The sequence below is a fragment of the Eupeodes corollae genome, chromosome 2, assembly GCF_945859685.1.
Source record: "Eupeodes corollae chromosome 2, idEupCoro1.1, whole genome shotgun sequence".
Taxonomy (NCBI): Eukaryota; Metazoa; Arthropoda; class Insecta; order Diptera; family Syrphidae; genus Eupeodes; species Eupeodes corollae.
In genome coordinates, this window is record NC_079148.1 from 10,630,995 (window position 1) to 10,650,569 (window position 19,575).

A 19,575-nucleotide genomic window follows, 5' to 3' on the forward strand; every position below is an offset into this window, starting at 1 on the left:
AGCACATACATTCACCCTTAATCGGAGTCTAGATTCAGAATGAGTACCAACATTAAACTCTAAAACGAATTATTCAAAAACATAAAAAAATTTCAAGACTTCAGAAAATGTCAAATGGACCCATTAGTCATCTCGTAACTAATAAGAATTTAAAAAAGAGGCTGGGATGCGACCCACACTGATAACTTCCTATCCCGTTTTAACAACTTTTATTAATTTTTTTGTTTGGGTTTTTATTTTTGTAAGAAAACTGTCAATATCTTAAATTTTTTAAGTCGAAAATCAATTTTTAACAACTTTAGATAAATTTTCTTCTAAGATTTTATATTTTTTTAAACTGTTAATTCGTTTTTTTTTTTTTGAAATTTTACAGACTGTTAAAAATAATATTTGTTATAAGTTGAAATTATTCGGAAGCCATAATCTTAAATTTTTGAAAAGATATTTGATATTCAATTTTAACCAACTTTGAGTAATGCTTGCTTAGGTTTTTATTTTTTATAAAAAAAAATCGTCACTTCGATTTTTCTCAATATTTTACCAGATGTTTAAAACGTTATTTTTTACTGCACAAAATTGTTTTAGAGATAAAATCGTTTTGTATTCGTAAAATTATAGAGGTGACAATTTTGTGTGCCAATTTTTTTAATTATAAAAAACGTGATAGTTTTTTTTTTAAACTAATATTAAATTTAGTAATTTAAAATAAAACGCGTTTTCAAATTCCATAATTTGTCAGAATTAAGTTATGGATTATGTCTACAACGAAAAATTATGTAAATACGTGCCAAACCTGACAAATTTTATCAAGTCCCAATTTATCGGCTTCAGATGAACTTCAAGGGAACAACAAAACATAGATAGTTCAAATTTGAATATGATTTATTAACTTCTCATACATTGTTATTAAAATAGCTCCAGTTTAGTTGGCTTTTCAAAGAGCCTAGAAATTCGAAATTAATCCCACATACTCAAAACTTGTCATCGCAAAGTCTATGCGAACGTTGATATGAATCCACTTAAATTGGTTAATAACAACTTCCTCCATTTTGAATTTTGCCTTTCCAATTGTGAACAGCAATGTCAATGTAAAATAATTTTGCTACTAATCAAAGAATACCGCCATATATATTTTATTTATATCATTAACTGAAAATAATTTCAAAAAAATCCAAAATATTTACATTTTAACCATTACAATTCAAAATTATTAATTTACAACTTACCGCCACTCTTTTAAGTTTGTCCCTAAAAATGTGCCTTTTTTATTTGCAAAACAAACTCTAGAACAATTGCACACAAAATTGATTACAAAAATGTAATTCTTGATTTTCATCAAGTTTTCCGCTCAGTTTTTCATACAAAAAATTCTCGTAACAATTGAAAACAATTATTGCTCTCAATTGATGAATTATTATATTGCTATTTTTAATAATAAACTGTTGGTGTTCTCCATCTTCGCAATCAAAGAAGTAAGCATTAGAGAAGAAGAATTGTCACCTTCAGAGTCTTTATTAGAAAAATCTATGTCATTACTGCTCCGAATTAACTAGTCCTTTAGCTCTTGAATTGTTCCTGGCTTATCCAGGTACACCTTTTCTTTTAAATGTTGTTGCGCAAGAGAGCCTTTGTTTCGTTAAATGTGTCATAAGTGACACTGTCCGAAACTACATATCGTTCGTTATCATCTCATCTTTATGCTGATAATGTGCAGCTCGAAAGTCGAAATTTTGGGACCAAAAACGATGCCGTAGCTTTAATGAATGAGGATCTGCTCCGCATTTCACAGTGGTCAAAATTGAACGATCTCCGCCTTAACCCTGTCAAATCAACATCCCCCCCCATCTATCGCAAAAACTTTGATCGATCGGGTTTAAACCTGTTGAAACTTGACGACGAAACCATTACTCTCACTTGGGATGACCACCTTAATAGTGCCATTGGTAAAGTCTATAAAAGTCTCCGTCTTCTTCAAGTCACTCTAAATTTCATCCCGATCAAAACTAAACTGCTACTTGCTAAGGTCCTTATACTACCAATTGTGCTGTATGGATGTAAAATCTTTTGTATACTATACTGTGTGTCTAGCCGCAAATTGAATGTGGCTTACAACAATATTGTTATGATCACATATCCATTTTTGCAGTACGGATTTCAGGTTTCTGTTTAATAAACTTTCGTTCTCTGAGTTACCTGCATGAAATCATTCAAAAACAACAACCTGATTATGTATACGGTAAGATGAATTTCAATCATTCAACAAGGTCCTTTGCTTTAATATCACCCCGATACAATTTTCTAAACAATGAGCGTCAATTTTGTATTCATATTTTACGCCTTTGGAACTCTCTGCCCATCGCTATGAGAAGAATAAGAAGCATAAATAGATTTAAATTTTTAAACTTTTCAACTATTTGGCAAATAATTGATGTTAAATTTCCCTTTCTTTATATAAATATGTAAATAGATGCTAAATTTCCTCTTCTTTGTATAAATATGTAAATAGACGTTCTGTTATATAATTTGTATTCAAATTCCTAAACTAATGTAAAGGCTTGCAACACTTTATAAGACTCATGTCCTACCTTCTAAGCGATTTTTGAAATAATAAAATACAAATACAAATCTCACAGTAACTGCCTGAGAGGCATTATTTTGGAAAAAAATAGGACCCTATGATGCCGCAAACCCGTAAGCGGCACCAAACAATAACACTTTTATGGGTCCATTAGTTTCTCGAAAATTACTCTTGCATTATTATTCACCTAAATGCACCAATTCTTCTTATTGACGAATCTACAGTGGTGATAGTGTGCCTCATCACATCAATCTATATGATTTTGTTAAAAATTTCATTATTCACTGTTGCCATTTCTTGCCACGATTCCCTCCATTGAAAACGCTTGAAATTGTCAAGAGGCTTTATAATTCTTGAGTCAATTGTACCTTGTTAGCGTGTAAATGCAAGTCTTTATGCATCATGTTTATCAACGATTAAATAAGCACGATCAACACATTTTATTTCAAATTTTTAAATTACAACACACTTTTAACCTCAAAAAATCTAAACTAAACGAGATGAGTCTACAAATTAAATACTTCAGAAAAAAAAACACGACAACCGATACGAAACTCAATTATAAAAACATCGACAATACAAATACAGAAGTTTTAAATCAATACAGACAAAATTCTAATATCTTACCGTTAATCAAACCATTTGTACTTGTCTGTCTTTCCAAATATTAAAATATAATAAATTAAAAAATGTATGCCCAATAATTCGTCATTAATAAACTCTCAACCAATAAAAGTTTTATTAATCTTCATATGGGAACAATAGTTTCACTATCTTTTTGTCAAGAATGTATTTAGTTCTTCTATAGTTCAAGAAATTTATATGATTTTTTTAAAGACCGAACTAGTCAACTTCGTATTATATTAAAATATTTGAACGATACTGAACAATCTACTGTTCAACTCACTTGATAGGGGAAACTAGTAAACTGCTGTTTTTCTGAAGGTATTCCAGAGGTTTTCTAAGTTTACACTACTACTAAGTAACAATTTCTTTGACTTTAGTTTGATGAAATCATCTAATTCTTGTACGATTTAACATATCTTTTAAATTTTTTTTAATAATAGCCTTAAGGGAACGCCCTATTTTGTTATTCTTTTCCTTAAAAATACTCTTAGAAGGTTATTAGTAATAATCATTAATTAAGTTGTAAATAGTTTTCTCATTTTTCTATATTTTACCCCAAGCCATAATTTAAATTCCCTTTGATTCGAAATTTGTTCATATACGTACTTGTGTCCATCACATTAATATTTCCAAGTTCTAAAAATTATTCCTTAACTACCAACCTACCTTTTCTTTGTAAACCATTCTCATTATCTCCCTCCAATTCCCTAAGTAATAAGAACCTGCTTATAGTTGGTGCTTATAGAAAGAACTTAAAACTAATAGATGCCCATTTCCTCTTTCTCAAAAATCTAATTGCATTTGTTTCTTCATTTTTTTTTTAAGTTTTTCAAACGATTTTTCATGCGCATGCACAACTTGCTTGCATGAGAACAAGTTATAGTTGGTATGGTATAGGATGAGCCATAGCCACAGCAAAATGGGTTCATCCAACTTCAAGGAATCTACGAAAGGTGAGAAGACCGTTCAATGACCCGCAGCTGGACACATCAGAGAATGCTCATCGGTGTGTACACCTTTACCCAATGTATCCTTAGATCAGAACAAGCATTTGCCAAAAATAAAATAACATACAAAACATTGAATACCTCTAACTACATATTCCCAGCTCACCTGACCGAATCACCAAAGAAAAAAAGAAAGGAAACCTAAATGGCGAAAATAAAATATAGGTAGCAAAGGTATAGGTACCTTCAACATCACAACTAGCTCCTCAGCTTTTGATCAGTAGTTGTAGGACCTTCTTCTTCTAAAGTATAGAAATATATTTTGGCAACTAAACCGCAGTGGGCTTCAATTGCGCGCACATCAATTCCCTCTTTTTCTACTGCCGCCGCGCTGAAGCCGCCGCCGGACTCTATCATGTGGGTATTTTAGGTCTTGGCCAGACCGGACAGCGCACCGAAAAGATTGTTACCACTTGTGCGCAGCAGATTCTTACTTACTTTTTTTCAAAGCACTGATGGCCCTGACCATCAACAGTGAGTTTGATTATCTTTTTGAAACCATCGACCCTAACGAAAATATGATCAACTAAGGACGACCACGAAAGCAACAACGACGTAAGAAATTAGTTACACAAAATAATTTGACGTAGATTAAAAAAAACCACATTCATGAAGAATATTTTTGTTAGATACAAATTTTAAAGCTGGACTTGGCACAAATTTTTCCATTTGAGATAATAATCTGACGAAATTATCTAAATTGATAGGCATTAAATTATATGACATTAAAAACCTTCAAATATTTATGTTTCGTTTTCGTTAGTGAAAGACTTGCAAGAATGCTTTAATAAACAAAGGGGGCTCGTAAGGTAGATGTTTTTGTCTAGAACCATTATAAAAAAGGCAAGTTGTAGTATTAGAAGTAACTATAAAAGGAGTTGCAAATTTTTTGAAAACCAAGGGAAATTTCACGATTCTTGTATAAAAATCTTATTAGTTAGTTATTTGACTAATTTTATTTCAATATAATATGTGCAACATTTTCATGTAATATATATAAAAAAATACAATATAATTCATTTATCTTATAAGTCCTATCGGTATTGCTTAAGGCCATCTATTTTGTCGATTCTGTTGTAAATTACCAGATACGATCTATTCTGCAAATTAAAATTTAAACGACTGTAGTACTTCCTGAATATCGATGATCTAGTTTCAGACTCATATCTTCCATACACTACTCTTCCAAATTTTTCCAAAATCATGTTGAATTTTGACTCTAATAAAGCGGGTTCTACATTCATTGCTGTTTCAAGAGCAATAACGCACATTGAAGAAAGCTCTCTTCATCTTCTAGCATAGATACTTTTGTTTGGATAACTGTTTTAATATTGATTTTTGGAATTCTGCTGTCTGCCATATTCATTACTTGGACTACGTAGTTAAATTGCATCTGTAGTGTATCCATTATCAGAATTCGGACAGTTTCGATCGAAATTATCAAATTAATTTGAAAGTGGGTTGCGAATAGGGTGTTCTTGAAATATGTATAAAATCAAATTTAGAAGGAACAAGATGGGCGCCAGTAATTTTTTTTTTTGTAAAAAAAAAGGAAATTACAAACCTTTTGGAGCGGAACCGACCAGAACAATTTGTGAACAAATAAAAAAAATGTTTTAAATGGATGGAATATTTTTAATTGTTTTCGATTTTGCTTGGGAAACCTTACAAGTAGGATTAAAACCCAAGATCTTTTAAGAATTTTTAAGAACAAAGAGTTGGTGTATGACACCGAAGATGGACCGTTAACCTTTTGTCCCTACTGGACAAAGAAAATTTCTAATTACGGGACGCGAGTTCCGCTTTCTCGGAATTACCTTTTTTTCGTTTTCGAAACGAAAGCCCAACGATTATAACACGATTCTCAATAGTTATTACCACGACAAATAAAAGAATTCTACTTTTTAAACACAAATTACATACTTATCTTTTCTGGATATCCTGCCAAAGTGCCAACTTCCCTCTCCTAGCTGTTTTTTTTTTCCAATCCTTTTTTTTCTCCCTTCAATTTTAGGTTTTCTTCTTAATCAAAATTTTAAAATTTTTCACTTCCAACAACACTTGAATTTCTTAATTTCTCAAAGTTTTTCCTTTTTATTTTATCTTCCTTTCAATTTTTTGAACCTCCGGTTCAGATTCTATCTCACAAAAAAGTGATCTTCCAGGCTTTCACCTTGCCTTGATGACCTCTCCTTTTTCTTCCATTCCCACATGCTTTCGGCCAATCAGAAAGTGTGGGTCTCTATCGCGTTTTAATTCAGCTTCACCTAGCTTATTTGCAAGAGTGAGCGAACGCAGTTGAGACACCACCACTTTTCCTACTCGCACTCCCAGCTTTATGCACTACCACTGTCATTGAATTCGCCGACCTCTATAGTACTTCTTCCAGTGAGCGGGAATTCAATGGGTGCATTCAACCACCCTATTAACACCCCCATAATTTTGGAGAAACTTTGATAAGTTGCATGAAACTCAAGTGTTTAACGCGTTCTTTTTTTTTTTTACGAAATTACAATTATGTAAAAATGTTTGTTTTAACTATCGGAGGGTGGAAGTTGGCAGTGGTTTTTGATCTCGCGATTTTACTCTATTTATCGTTGGACTTTCGCGCAGACTAGGGGATTAGGGACTCGTGTTAACGTTCCATCTTTTACATAACGAAATTGATTTATGCTGGGCATGCAGCCATTCTCATATGAGTAACATCAGCAATCGAGGACCAAGTGTCACTCGTGCCCCTTTTTTTTTTGTTGGTTTTGGTGTGACCAGACCACTTGTCTGTCACCTTGGTTGGTATTCGTGCAGACCGTCTGTCGTTCCAGCAATCACTTTGTGGACCGCCCGTCGCAGAAATGTACCATTTTGTCCACACCTAATTTTGGTTGCTTTTCCATTATATATTAAGAGCAGGACACTGACTGATGGAAGACAGGATTCAACTGAACTCTTAGAATATATACGAAAAACGGAAGGTTAAAAGGGAACGGGATATAGAGTAGGTGAGTGAAACTTGCTGTGGTAAATTTTACCGCAACAATAAGTTTCAGTTGTTTCGTATTTAAAGCGCTAACTAACTGCCACAAAGAAACTGTCTTATCTCCTACTGTGAAATTGCTAATAATGTTACCCCAGTTTCCAGTAAAAAAATTAATAGTCAATGTATACTCTTCCTCGGGGTCTCCTGCGCTGCTACCTTTCAAAACATGACAATCATGGACATCTGCAAGTTCCAATATTATTGATCCTTTGCTATCACACACTGTGTCCTTAGAGTTACGGTTCAGGTTAATATATGGGGGTCGATTCTACAAATATTATAAGATTTAAATCGCAAAAGTCCTAAATGGAACCAAAACCTATGCACACCTTCCATTCTAAAATATTACCATCAGATTCTTTTAATTTTCATTGTTATACAACTAAAAGTTCTTCTAAACGAAAAACTATTAAATTGAGCCCAAGGAGCATTAGTTTAATAAAGCTTGGAATTGGCTCGAAAAACTGCTTTTAAACACCACAAAACATTTCGAAAATAACATCTTAAGCCTGCAGAAATCAATACTATGACTGTGAGGTACAAAAGTACAAGCATGTGAATTTAAATTCCATTTTTTGTTTTGGAATGAGTACTTGGATAACATATTTGAGACCATCTAAAAAGTCCATCAATGCAAAATGCTCCAGGATGCTACTGAGATATGTGCCCGTATTTAAAACAATGTATTTAAATACATGATGCTGCTTCTAGCGATATAATTTTGTATTCTGCAGAGGTTTTCCTAGAAAAAAACTTTACTTTTACTTTAGGACACACTTTTTTTTACATACTAAGAACTCTTCCTAATGTCAGTTTCGATAGAATTTTATCTGAATCCTTTATTACCAACAAATTCTTCTTGGCTAAGGAATGGTATGATATGTTCATGAAACGTCGATAGATTTGTTTTCGATATAAAACTTTAATGACAAGGACTGCATAAAATTCTTCTATCAAAGCTTAGAGAAAAATACTGGACTAAATTTACTACCAATTACATACAGTCTCAATTCCATGATGAATACCGCAACCTAATGGACTCCAAAATATTTTGAACAAGTGATACTATTTTTATCCTCTTTAAAGACCGGTGCGTGCTTCTTAATATTAATGGAATAGTGTTTCAAAGAGGTACTGTTGGTATATGTAAATTTTGTAATATGCATGTATTGGAAGACAAATTTCTCTTTTATTAAGAACGGAAATATTGACAGATCGTTACAAAAAAAAAAAACAAATCTATATCTGGAAAACAGACTCATTTATTTGAAATATCAGAAATTCAGAACCATATGGATATAGGAAATAAATAAAAGTGAAAATGGTGATTTCAGCGTGGGTCTTTACTAAGAATGGCCTTAACATTTTATTAAAATGTTCTAGTTTTCTCTTAAGAAGAAGAAAATGTACAAGTTTTTTTTAAATCAAAATGGTGCAAATACAGTTTTAAGTTTTCCAGTAATAAATTGACAGTGTGATATGAGACATTTTTGAATATTAATTCAGTTTTGATTATTGGTTTCGAAACTTATTATATGGGGTATAAAAGCAGAAGAGCAAATTCTAAACACGCAGAATAAATGTCCACATCCTTCCATGCTATCCTTGAAATTTGGTGATCACTTTCACGCACATTTCTCTGCTGAGCTTTTATGAACAATTTCGATTTCAATTGTTATGTCAACTATATCTTATGTCGTCGCAGGTGAAGATAGTTTTTCAAAATGCGCTGAATAAAACAACCTCGTTGCTGTGAACGATGGCGAACAGACTTGAATGTGGACTTTCTCGAATTATGGCTTCGTTTACTGGCGATCAAATGTTAATTCAAAAGATTGCTTTAATGTCAACAAATCAGCCATTTTCAGTTTTTTTTAAACGAGTTACAGTCGTGGAAAGGCGTATTTTTTCGTTCATTGCTTTCGCAATGTTTCATGCAACAACGTGCTTTCACTATTTTAACGTACAGTTCAACAGGACAACCAGTGATGCCAAAAACAGCTAAGTGGTAACAAATGAGGAATTTTATAAGGTAAGAAAACATTGAAGCAGTACTCCAAAATTAAAAACAAAAAACCTGTGTCTTCTGGTACACTCTTTAGTAAATTAATTTATCACATAGCACCTTTGATAACTTAAGATTCTAAAGATATAAGTTCAATAGTGCAAGCATTTGAAAATGTGTCATTTTCACAATTCTCAGGATTTGAAACCATTGTAATAAAAATAGAGTGAATATACATGTCACTTTATGTTTTACCTAGAAGATTAACATGTGTTTTCGAGCTTTTATATAAAAACTCAAACCAAAATTATCTTCAAAAATGTATATTTAGTTATGATATTGGCATACGACATAAACTATTCCTATTCTTTTTAAAAAAATCATTGTATTAAAAATTGGTATTGGAAGGATTCAAGTCTTATACTTACAAAATAAATGCTGGTGTGCCGCATAAAATTGTCCTAGCACCAACACTATTTCTATCCTATTTATTTCTTAATACATAACCTCTTCTTTGATTGTGTGTGTTTCACCCTCACCACCTTTTGTTGAACTTCACATACTCTATGTCTCAAGAATATTGATTGCTACAATGTAAAGACTAGGGTTTAGCAAGAGTATAACTCCCACCCTTAGACAGGTGCTTCTGCAACTTACTTTATGGTCCGCAAAAGGAAGTTATATAACTTTCCTTAGACAATTCGACCATAAGATTAGCTCTTCCAAGAATGCTCAACAGTATACCTAAAGAAGAATACCAGTACCTAATGATATTCTTCTTTAGCCGCACTACACGAATGTGAAATACTTTCCGATTGATTTAAATGTTTTGTAATTTAAAACCAATGCATAACGAAACCTCCTCGAGGAATTTTCAACAGAATACCCTCCAAACTTCAGTCGGACTTTGAAGTAATGATACTCTTTTTTAGCCGTACTACGCGAATGTGGAAAAGTTTCTCATCCATTTAAATGTTCTGTAATATAGAACTAATGCATAGCGACACCTTTTTTTAACTCTCTTTGCTTAAAATATAGTGTCTTTGAAATGATAACTTTTAATTAAAATTTAGTGTCAAAAAAATACTTATCTATTTTTATTTTCAAACAATTTTTCTTTAAATTTTCTACATTTTTAGATTATTTTCGAATGTTTCATGTAAAATAAACTGATTATCTTGCCATTTTGTAATGGATCTAAAATGCTAATACATTTCTACCTAGAAAACCAATAATTCCGCGTGAAAGAATATATCTTTTCAAAAAAAACACTAAATAAGCCATCAGCACATCTTGCATCCAAACTTAGTCAGTAAAATTCTGAAAATTCAAATTGTTCTAATTATGTCATTGAAAAGTGTACCATATACCTTTGTATGTTTGTTTTTGTACAATATATGACAGTGCCAAAATTTCTCTAATTGCCACTTAAGTTTTCTAAACACAACAAACAAAAAAACTATCCTCTAACTAAAACCAGACAGTTTTACTGCAAAATGCTGTTGTCATATTTATTTTCTAATGCGCCGACGTGAAATAGCCGACAATTCATCACCATAATTGACCACATGCCCGGTCTTAAACTATGCTTTTTCTTTCGAATCAATATTATTTCGAAAACAATGCAAAAACACACATAATGCCAGCACTCATCCATATTAAACCGAACCATTTTTGGTTATTTCCGCCGAGATCTTCTAAGAAATTATTCTAGCACGTCATTCAAAAAATCAAACAAAACAAAAGTAATGTCTGGGTATGAGTGTTTTATTTTGAGCTTTCCTTTGACTCCTTTTTCAAAATATATTCATATGTACACACCCACTTTTTTTTGTGGGCAAACAAATCAATCCTGGGCGCCCACTCTGCCAGCCAAGCAGTCGTAGAAATAAAACAAAAATGTTTTTGTAATTGTTTGTTGTTTCTGTTTTTTGAAAAACTACTCAAATTCAATCTCATCTTTTGGCACAAGATTTACACAAATTCTTGTAAATTCTTAATTACACCCGAGAATCTTACACTTTGTTAAAAATCACTTGTTTTTGTTTTTGGATTTTTTTTGGGGTTTTGTATTTTGAAGTGTCTAAAAAAGAACAACAACAAAAGAAAATAATGACATAGAATCAAATTGCATATAATTATTGCAGACAAGTAGCTAGAGTGACATTGTCAAATAATTTATTTAAAAGACAGCAAACGGACCACAATCAAATCACTCTAGTCGCTACCCTCACGGAATTCACAAGAAGTACGGTACGTAGGATTTATCGTTATTGATCTTAGTCGTCTTGAATAAATCAAAAGTGCATTTTTAAAAAAGAAAGTTTTTAAAAATATTTTCGTGTTCGTAAAACTGACAAATATCTTCAAAACATATTTCGGAATATTTTCATGTTTTTATTTTCTTTTGCAATTTAAGAACTTTATCAAGCAATTTGAAATGGAATCAAAAAAATAATCAAGAATATTGTGTAATTAGAATTTTGAACACTTTTTTTTCTGTCGCAAGTAAAATGGTTCAAAATTTAAAAAACTTTAAACAGTGAAATCAATCAATTAAAAAACCTAAAATTAAAGAATTATATTTTTAAAAATTTGGTACATAAATTTGCAATTCAACGGCTCTTATTTTGAAAAAATAAAACTGCTTATTGAGCTCCCAAAAGTTTACTGAATACAACAAGATATTCTTTTTGGTCCCAGTTTCAAACCCTCAATTTTCATAACTATCATTACATCTTTTAGTGAAAATCGCATAAAGACTTATTTGCATTTTCAAGGTTATTTTAAAATATTGCAAAAAAAAAAGATAAAACGTTTCAAAATTATCTAAGATAACCAATTTTAAAAGGGAAATCAAGTAAAGCAGATTTAGTATCAAAGAATAAACGAATTTTCTAAATAAAAAATATCTGTTTCGTACAATAGCTTTTATATTAAATTTTTTTAAACTATTTTTCCTAATTTTTGGATAAAAGAAGCTAATTAAAAATTAAAGTGTCTTCTTATTTTGTTCCATGTAGGGAAATTTTAATAAAACTGTTTCAAACATCGAAGGTTTCAATTCAAGTTTAATCACAATATATTTTGAAAATATGTTCAAAATTCCTAAAAATTTGGCTTTTTCATGAAAATACAACAACATTAATCGGCATTACAAAAACGTGATTTTACTTAACATATCAGTGCCGTCTTACAGTATTTTTTAAGCGATTTACCATATGTAAAATGGCCGCCTTAACGGTGTTTTTACATAACGTGTCTTGTTTAAAGGTCCGCGGCTGAATTTGCAGTTTCTTTACTATTAGTGATCCAATAACAAATTTCTACTTATGTTCTACAAAATTTAGTAGGATTTTTGGGATTTATGAATTTTTGTTCAAGTGGCTAAATTTTAAAGCGATTGCCTACAAAATTATCAGATAATTGCTTACAACAAATTTACTATAAAATGAAGAAAATCATTTTCCAAAACATGTATATCCAATATTTCATGTCAATCGGTTGAAAACTGTCCGACCGACTAAAAACTTAAGTATTTTGATGAATGCATTCAAAATTTTGAGTGTCAGAAAATTTAAAAATTGTTTTGCAATAAATTTGATACTTTAACTGAAAAATCGAGACGATCTAAAATGTGTACAAAAAGAAACAATTTTTGAAGGTTGCAGACTCTTCAATGAAAGTTTTTTGTAGGAATTTAAGAAAGATTTTCAATGCAAGTGTTCAAAATTTTTGTAACATTATCCTCGAAGAAGATGATGATGACGAGTTTTTGGAACTCATAAGCTGATTAATATTTTGATATTCATTTGAAACAAAATAAGTGCAAGTTACACAACGGAAAATAAATGAAGTTTTTTTTAAAAAAAAAAGCATTTCAAAATTATTTAAAAATGTGACTAAGATGAAAAAAATGAATATTTTGATAATTTTGGCATCTTTAACTTTTAATTGCACTTAAGATCACAATATGGCTCTTAGCAATTTTTAAGACCCATGTGACTTTTGAGCTTTTGAAAATTCTAATTAATAGGTCCATTCCCCAGATTAAAAGGTGTATTTGCTATGAAAAACGACTGCACTATTTTTCTATTCATAATATTTTTCAAGTCATAATTTCCGCCAGCAAACTTTATTTTGACGAAGAAGTTCTTTTTGGGTTTTGTGTGCTATGATTATATTTTTTGAAATAAATTTGCACAAGTAATTTTTGAACCAAAAATATCTTTTTCGAAGAAAAAGAACGCTATCATTTAAAAAAAAAAATGTTGAAAAATTAGTTTCTGTTTATTTCTACACCGCTTAGACATATTTTTTAAAGTTATTCCAACATTCGCAAGATTGAAGTAAAATATGAAACCTAGTGTTTTAGTAATTATTCTAGAATTTGTTGGAAAGAACACCATTTTTCTTCTGTTTTCTTATCGCAGTGATATATTTCTATTTTTCAAAAACAATTTTGATGGCCTTGTTGCGTTTCTAAAACATGGTAAAAACGCTACAAAAATTAGAAAAAAAACTGAAAATTAAAAATGTTGTCTGTTTTCCTAGGAACAAAATATGGATAATTTTAAAGCTTCAGACACAATAATGTCTATTTTCATTGACAACGCTTGACCAAGAATACAAAACAACACACGACAAACAAAATATTTACAACTAATTTTTTATTTTCATTCTTTTAAACTTTGTTCAGTTCATAAAGCAACAACTTTAAGTTTGCTTCTACAAAAATATTGGAAAGATTGTATTTTTTGGATCGAATTTCAAAAAACTTTCTTTATATTTCAGAATACTTTAGCTCTTTGAAATACCACTAGAATATTAAATGCGTTCTTTTTTGATTTTTTTATTAAGTTGAGGCACCCATTATATCAAAATATATTTTAATAAATAAGCAGAACACCGTCGGTAGGGTCAACTAGTAACTGGTTGTATATATGTATGTTTTCAAACATTTGACATCTTTGTACATTTAGATTATTAAAATTCAATAATTTAAGATCACTATTCACGCCATTTCTAAGCACGATACTTCTTAATGCACACAATTTTCAAAACAATGAAATCGTTTATTTTTTCTTTGCAGTTAATCTCAAAAAACCGACAAAATGTGTGACGATGAAGCATCAGCTCTGGTTGTGGACAATGGCTCCGGTATGTGCAAGGCTGGCTTCGCCGGTGACGATGCGCCACGTGCTGTCTTCCCATCGATTGTTGGCCGCCCCAGGCATCAAGGTGTGATGGTGGGTATGGGTCAAAAGGATTCCTATGTTGGGGATGAGGCTCAGAGCAAACGTGGTATTTTGACTTTGAAATACCCCATCGAGCACGGTATCATCACAAACTGGGATGACATGGAGAAGGTTTGGCATCACACATTCTACAATGAACTTCGTGTTGCTCCAGAAGAGCATCCAGTTCTATTGACTGAAGCTCCTTTGAACCCAAAAGCCAATCGCGAGAAGATGACTCAAATTATGTTTGAGACATTCAATTCACCCGCCATGTATGTTGCCATTCAGGCAGTGCTCTCATTGTACGCTTCCGGTCGTACCACTGGTATTGTCTTGGACTCTGGTGATGGTGTCTCCCACACTGTACCCATCTATGAAGGTTATGCCTTGCCTCATGCTATCCTCCGTTTGGATTTGGCTGGTCGTGATTTGACTGACTACTTGATGAAGATCCTCACCGAGAGAGGTTACTCCTTCACAACCACCGCTGAGCGGGAAATCGTCAGAGACATCAAGGAGAAGCTCTGCTACGTCGCTCTGGACTTTGAGCAAGAAATGGCTACTGCTGCTGCTTCAACCTCGTTGGAGAAGTCATACGAATTGCCTGATGGTCAAGTTATTACCATCGGCAACGAACGCTTCCGCACACCAGAAGCCCTCTTCCAGCCTTCGTTCTTGGGAATGGAATCGTGCGGTATCCACGAGACTGTCTATCAATCCATCATGAAGTGCGATGTGGACATCAGGAAGGACTTGTACGCCAACAATGTTCTCTCCGGCGGTACCACCATGTATCCAGGTAAGCAATCAATAAACCTTCCATTATTTTTGAAAGGACTTTTCCAAAGCACATTTTTGACCTTATGAAAATTTCAGGTATTGCTGATCGTATGCAAAAGGAAATCACTGCCTTGGCCCCATCAACCATCAAGATCAAGATCATTGCACCACCAGAACGTAAATACTCCGTCTGGATCGGTGGTTCCATCTTGGCATCTTTGTCCACCTTCCAACAGATGTGGATTTCCAAGCAGGAATACGATGAATCCGGCCCAGGAATCGTCCATCGTAAATGCTTCTAAGCTTCAGCTCCTTTACACCATAGCTTTCTTAGCAGCTTTATGCAAGGAAAATAAGACCATCCTAAGCTGCGCGAGTCTGTTGTTTGTGCTCGACATCGACAAAAACAAGCAAAATTTCTAATTTAAAAAAGACAACGAAAACAGGAACCAACATTTTTACAATGGAACATTTATATAAACATCATCACGCGAATCACTCCTTCTATCTTTTTGTTTGTTTTTTTATTTCCTAGGCTAACAGTTGTGTATCTAAAAAACCAAAAAACATGTTCGTTTAGTATTCTTCTTTATTTTGTTTGAGCGAAAATTATATTTGTGGGTCAATAAAATTTATCAAAAAAGGAAAAAGCCATAAGAACGTCCTTTTCTTAAGACCGCATATTGCATTGGATTTACCTTCAAACATTAGAATGGCTGTCACGTACATCATACAACGTACAACCGCCCATTCAATGTGGTCCTTAAACACCCATATACAATATCCTTATGTATATCCTTGATATAACTGTTTGTTTATTCGAGTGCACTCGCGGGGGCATAAATGTACCCTCGGAAACTTCCCCCAAAATTTGTTTTCGCATTTCTCATTATTTTCTTCGACCTCGAACGCAAAGCACATTTCGGTATAACGATGATTATCGTTTTTATCGGCCGATAAAAGAATTCAAAGTTTCACGTATAAAGCGGGTTTTTATTTGGCAGAAAATCACTTGGGACGACATAACTGTGGTTTAGAAATTACCAAACAGATGAATTACTAGCCCCATATTAAATTAGTCTAATGCATCAATGATATATGAAAAAGATTAGGGGATGGTTTTATCACTCATCGCCCTTGTTTCGTTTGGGTTTTTTTTTGTTTTTCCGTGTTTCTCAAAAAAGAAGGGAGGAAATGGACAAACGGATGTGTAGCAAATGTGTTTGCAAAAGGAAAGTACCAAAATCAAATACTTTCATACAGAGTCAACGGGCCAGCAAGCATAATGCTTTCCTTTATTTCCATCTGTTTAGTTTAAAAACATTTTGTACCTGCAAACTAAAAAGTTACTTTTCTGATAGGTTTTGATGGCCTTAAATACGATTTTTAAATAACTCTTTAACCAAGTTTTTGAGATATAACTTTTTAAAATTCGAAAAAGCCTTTTTAAAATTCTGAAATAGGTTTATTCAATCAAATACTTGATGATTTTCCAAATCTTCAATAATCAGTTTCTTCAATATTCAGTATTAGAAAATGTTTGAAGAATTAAATCAAGTTTTTGCAAGCTGGTATTTTTAAAATTTGAGCTTACAGGTTCAATGGAAGTTTGGGTTAGAAATCAGCACTTAAAATAAATTACAAAATGTATTTCTCAAAACCATGGAAGCATTTAATTTGATTTTTTCAAGGTTAAGGATTGTGTGCTTTGGGAAAAGCATTTTTGATTGGCTTTTAAAAGGAGACATATTTAAAAACCTTATGTGATAGAAAAGATTCAAATTAATGAGAACTTTATCCATTGAAAAAGTATTATTTCGTTTATAGGAGCGACAAAAATTTGAATACAAAATTTGTTCTTCTTTTGGACAAAACAAGGGCTACAAATCATAATAAAGTCTCTAAATATGTATAGAGTTGGTTATATTTTTGCCGTTGGGCCGTTGGGCCAAGTCTATTATTGCGGGTTAAATAAATGACGTCTGATAATCAGATTATTTTAATGACTTTAAAATAGTGAAGAACTCCGTCGCAATATTATCAATTGTTATTCTTCTAAAATAAAAAAAGAGCTCACAAGAAACCCACCTTTACAAATCTATTTTTATCCTAAAATGTTTGAACCGAAAATGCTATTAAACTGGATCTTTTACTATTTTCCAAAAACAGAATTTAAAAGTTATCAATTTTATAAAATTACATAGTAGATTTTGTTCTTTTATCTCTGTTTTCTGTTATCTAGAAAATATCTAAAAGTGCAAAATTTAACCTCAAAAATATTACAATAGGACCAGAAATATTAATGATCAAGGCGACAAGGCTACATATTATTCCTGTCGCGTCTTGTCTCGTCATTGGAAACAAGTCACTAAACATGATACTTTGGATTTAGATAACCTGTAAAAAGTGCTGATCACTTAAAAGACAGCAATTGGGGCGCTTGGGATGTCTACATTAAACATACCGTTGATAATTAAGGCTTCTCATTTATTTTTATTTTTAAACATTTTCACCCTTTTTACTTGCAACACATAGGAACTATATATTGCAAAAATTCGAAATCAAGATTCTAATTAAATATGATCCAACGATGGTAGAGAAGTCGAAAAAAGTGGTTTCCCTAATTCCGTCCATCTCTCTGTCTATCTGTCCCCGACATACATCCTAAACCATTGCAATTGGGTGGATTGAGAAATTAAGGTTTTTAGCCGATTCTCTTTAGGCGTTTTTTCTGTTAGAAACTTGTTGGTCCAATTTCCGATTTCAATAAATTTTTTTCTACTCGATCTTTTATACTGACCTAATAATATTTGATGATCGAAAATGGCAAATTTTACTTTTTTTAAATTCGATATTTCAAAAATTTGTTTATTTTAAAACAGAAGTTGTGTATGTAAACAGAGTCTTTGGATACAGGAGCAAGCTCGTTCGATCCAGTTGTAAACTTTATTTATGTTAAAAACCTTATACTTTGTAACTTCTTTTAAGTTTATAGAAAACAATGGCACAAAATTTTAAGCTTTTATATAAAATGTTAGAGTTGAAAAGCTAAAAAGATGATTTTTTTTAATTCCAACGATATTAATTTTTATTTTTAAAGAAGTCGTAAAATGACTTATTTGCATTGTAATAATTTTCAGATATCAAAAATGATATATTTTGAGTTACTGAAACTTTAAATTTATAGATTTTTCCAAGAACTGTCACTGTTAAGACGCTTTTTTATCCACTTTTCTTAATAAAAGGAAATTAATATTTTACCATAAGTAGTAATCTTTGAAATAAGTAGTAATCTTCTAAGCGTTTTGAAAAATTACTTATTGTTTTAAATTATGCGTCAAATTTTTTAACTCATTTTGGTTATTTATTGTTTGAAAACTATTCTAAAAATGTTTCGTCACCGGGAACTTTTACTAATCTCGAAGAAAAATATAATTGCCAAATACTTTCATAGTGAAAAGTCTGCCAAAACTTTGATTACGATCGGATTTCGTGATATTCGTTTTGGGAACATTTTATAAAATACTTCTAACTTTGGGGCAAAATTCTAAACAACCTATTGTTAAGGGTTTAATAATTTACTAGTTACCAATTTGCTAAATATTTAGCAATTTACTAAGGGAGTCCAAAATTGTGAATCTTTCTTTTTGTTTTGTTAACTAACAAATTGCTAGTTGGCTTTTATTTAATAGAAACATGTCAAATATATATAGACCTGTTAATTGAAGTTCCAAAAACTCCTAAAATTTAAAGAAACTCTTTTCCGTGATTTCAACTTTACCAAATTTGTAAGGGATACAAAGATGTTAAAATCGTTTAAAATTAATTAAATTATATATTAAGCTTAGTAAATTGCTAAATATGACTTTAACAATTTACTAAACTCAATTTATTTTTAAGTAAGACTTTAAATATCTTAATTTGTTAACTCAAAGCAAGCATTATTCGTGCTTTTTTAAAAAAGTCATAAGTAGTACAGTAAAATTTTATATGAATAATAAACACAACATCCGCAGTAGAATTACTGCCGATAAAAGGAAAAGTGAATAGAGGTTAAAATTTTATCCGAGTCTCTAAAACAATTTTCTATGTTATTATTCTTTGACTTTTGTACGTTTGATACTCGATGGCTGTGTTTGGAGAGTAGTGTCCAACACACAAATCAGAAGACGTTACTCAAGATGAAATCTGATATTTTAACAGAACTTCTTTTCAATTCGTTTCAAATAATTTTTGGTTATTCAATTACTTGTTTGATTTCAATTACATTTTTTGTGTACACATGTTTTCGATAACTTATC

General features: G+C 31.7%; 1 protein-coding gene across 1 annotated transcript; it reads left to right on the forward strand.

The window, feature by feature from the left end:
- The first annotated feature begins 11,350 nt into the window (after positions 1-11,350).
- On the forward strand, positions 11,351-15,934 carry LOC129944206 (actin-5, muscle-specific). The gene is made up of 3 exons (XM_056053482.1): positions 11,351-11,507; positions 14,347-15,293; positions 15,371-15,934. Exons 2-3 carry the CDS (start codon positions 14,369-14,371, stop codon positions 15,574-15,576), a joined length of 1,131 nt encoding a protein of 376 aa, XP_055909457.1. The 5' UTR covers positions 11,351-11,507; positions 14,347-14,368; the 3' UTR covers positions 15,577-15,934.
- Positions 15,935-19,575: the final 3,641 nt, after the last annotated feature.

Coding starts and splice junctions, on each gene's coding strand:
- LOC129944206 (XM_056053482.1), top strand. CDS start 14,369: ATGTGTGACGATGAAGCATCAGCTCTGGTTGTGGACAATGGCTCCGGT. Junction 15,294..15,370: donor CGGTACCACCATGTATCCAG/GTAAGCAATCAA, acceptor TGAAAATTTCAG/GTATTGCTGATCGTATGCAA.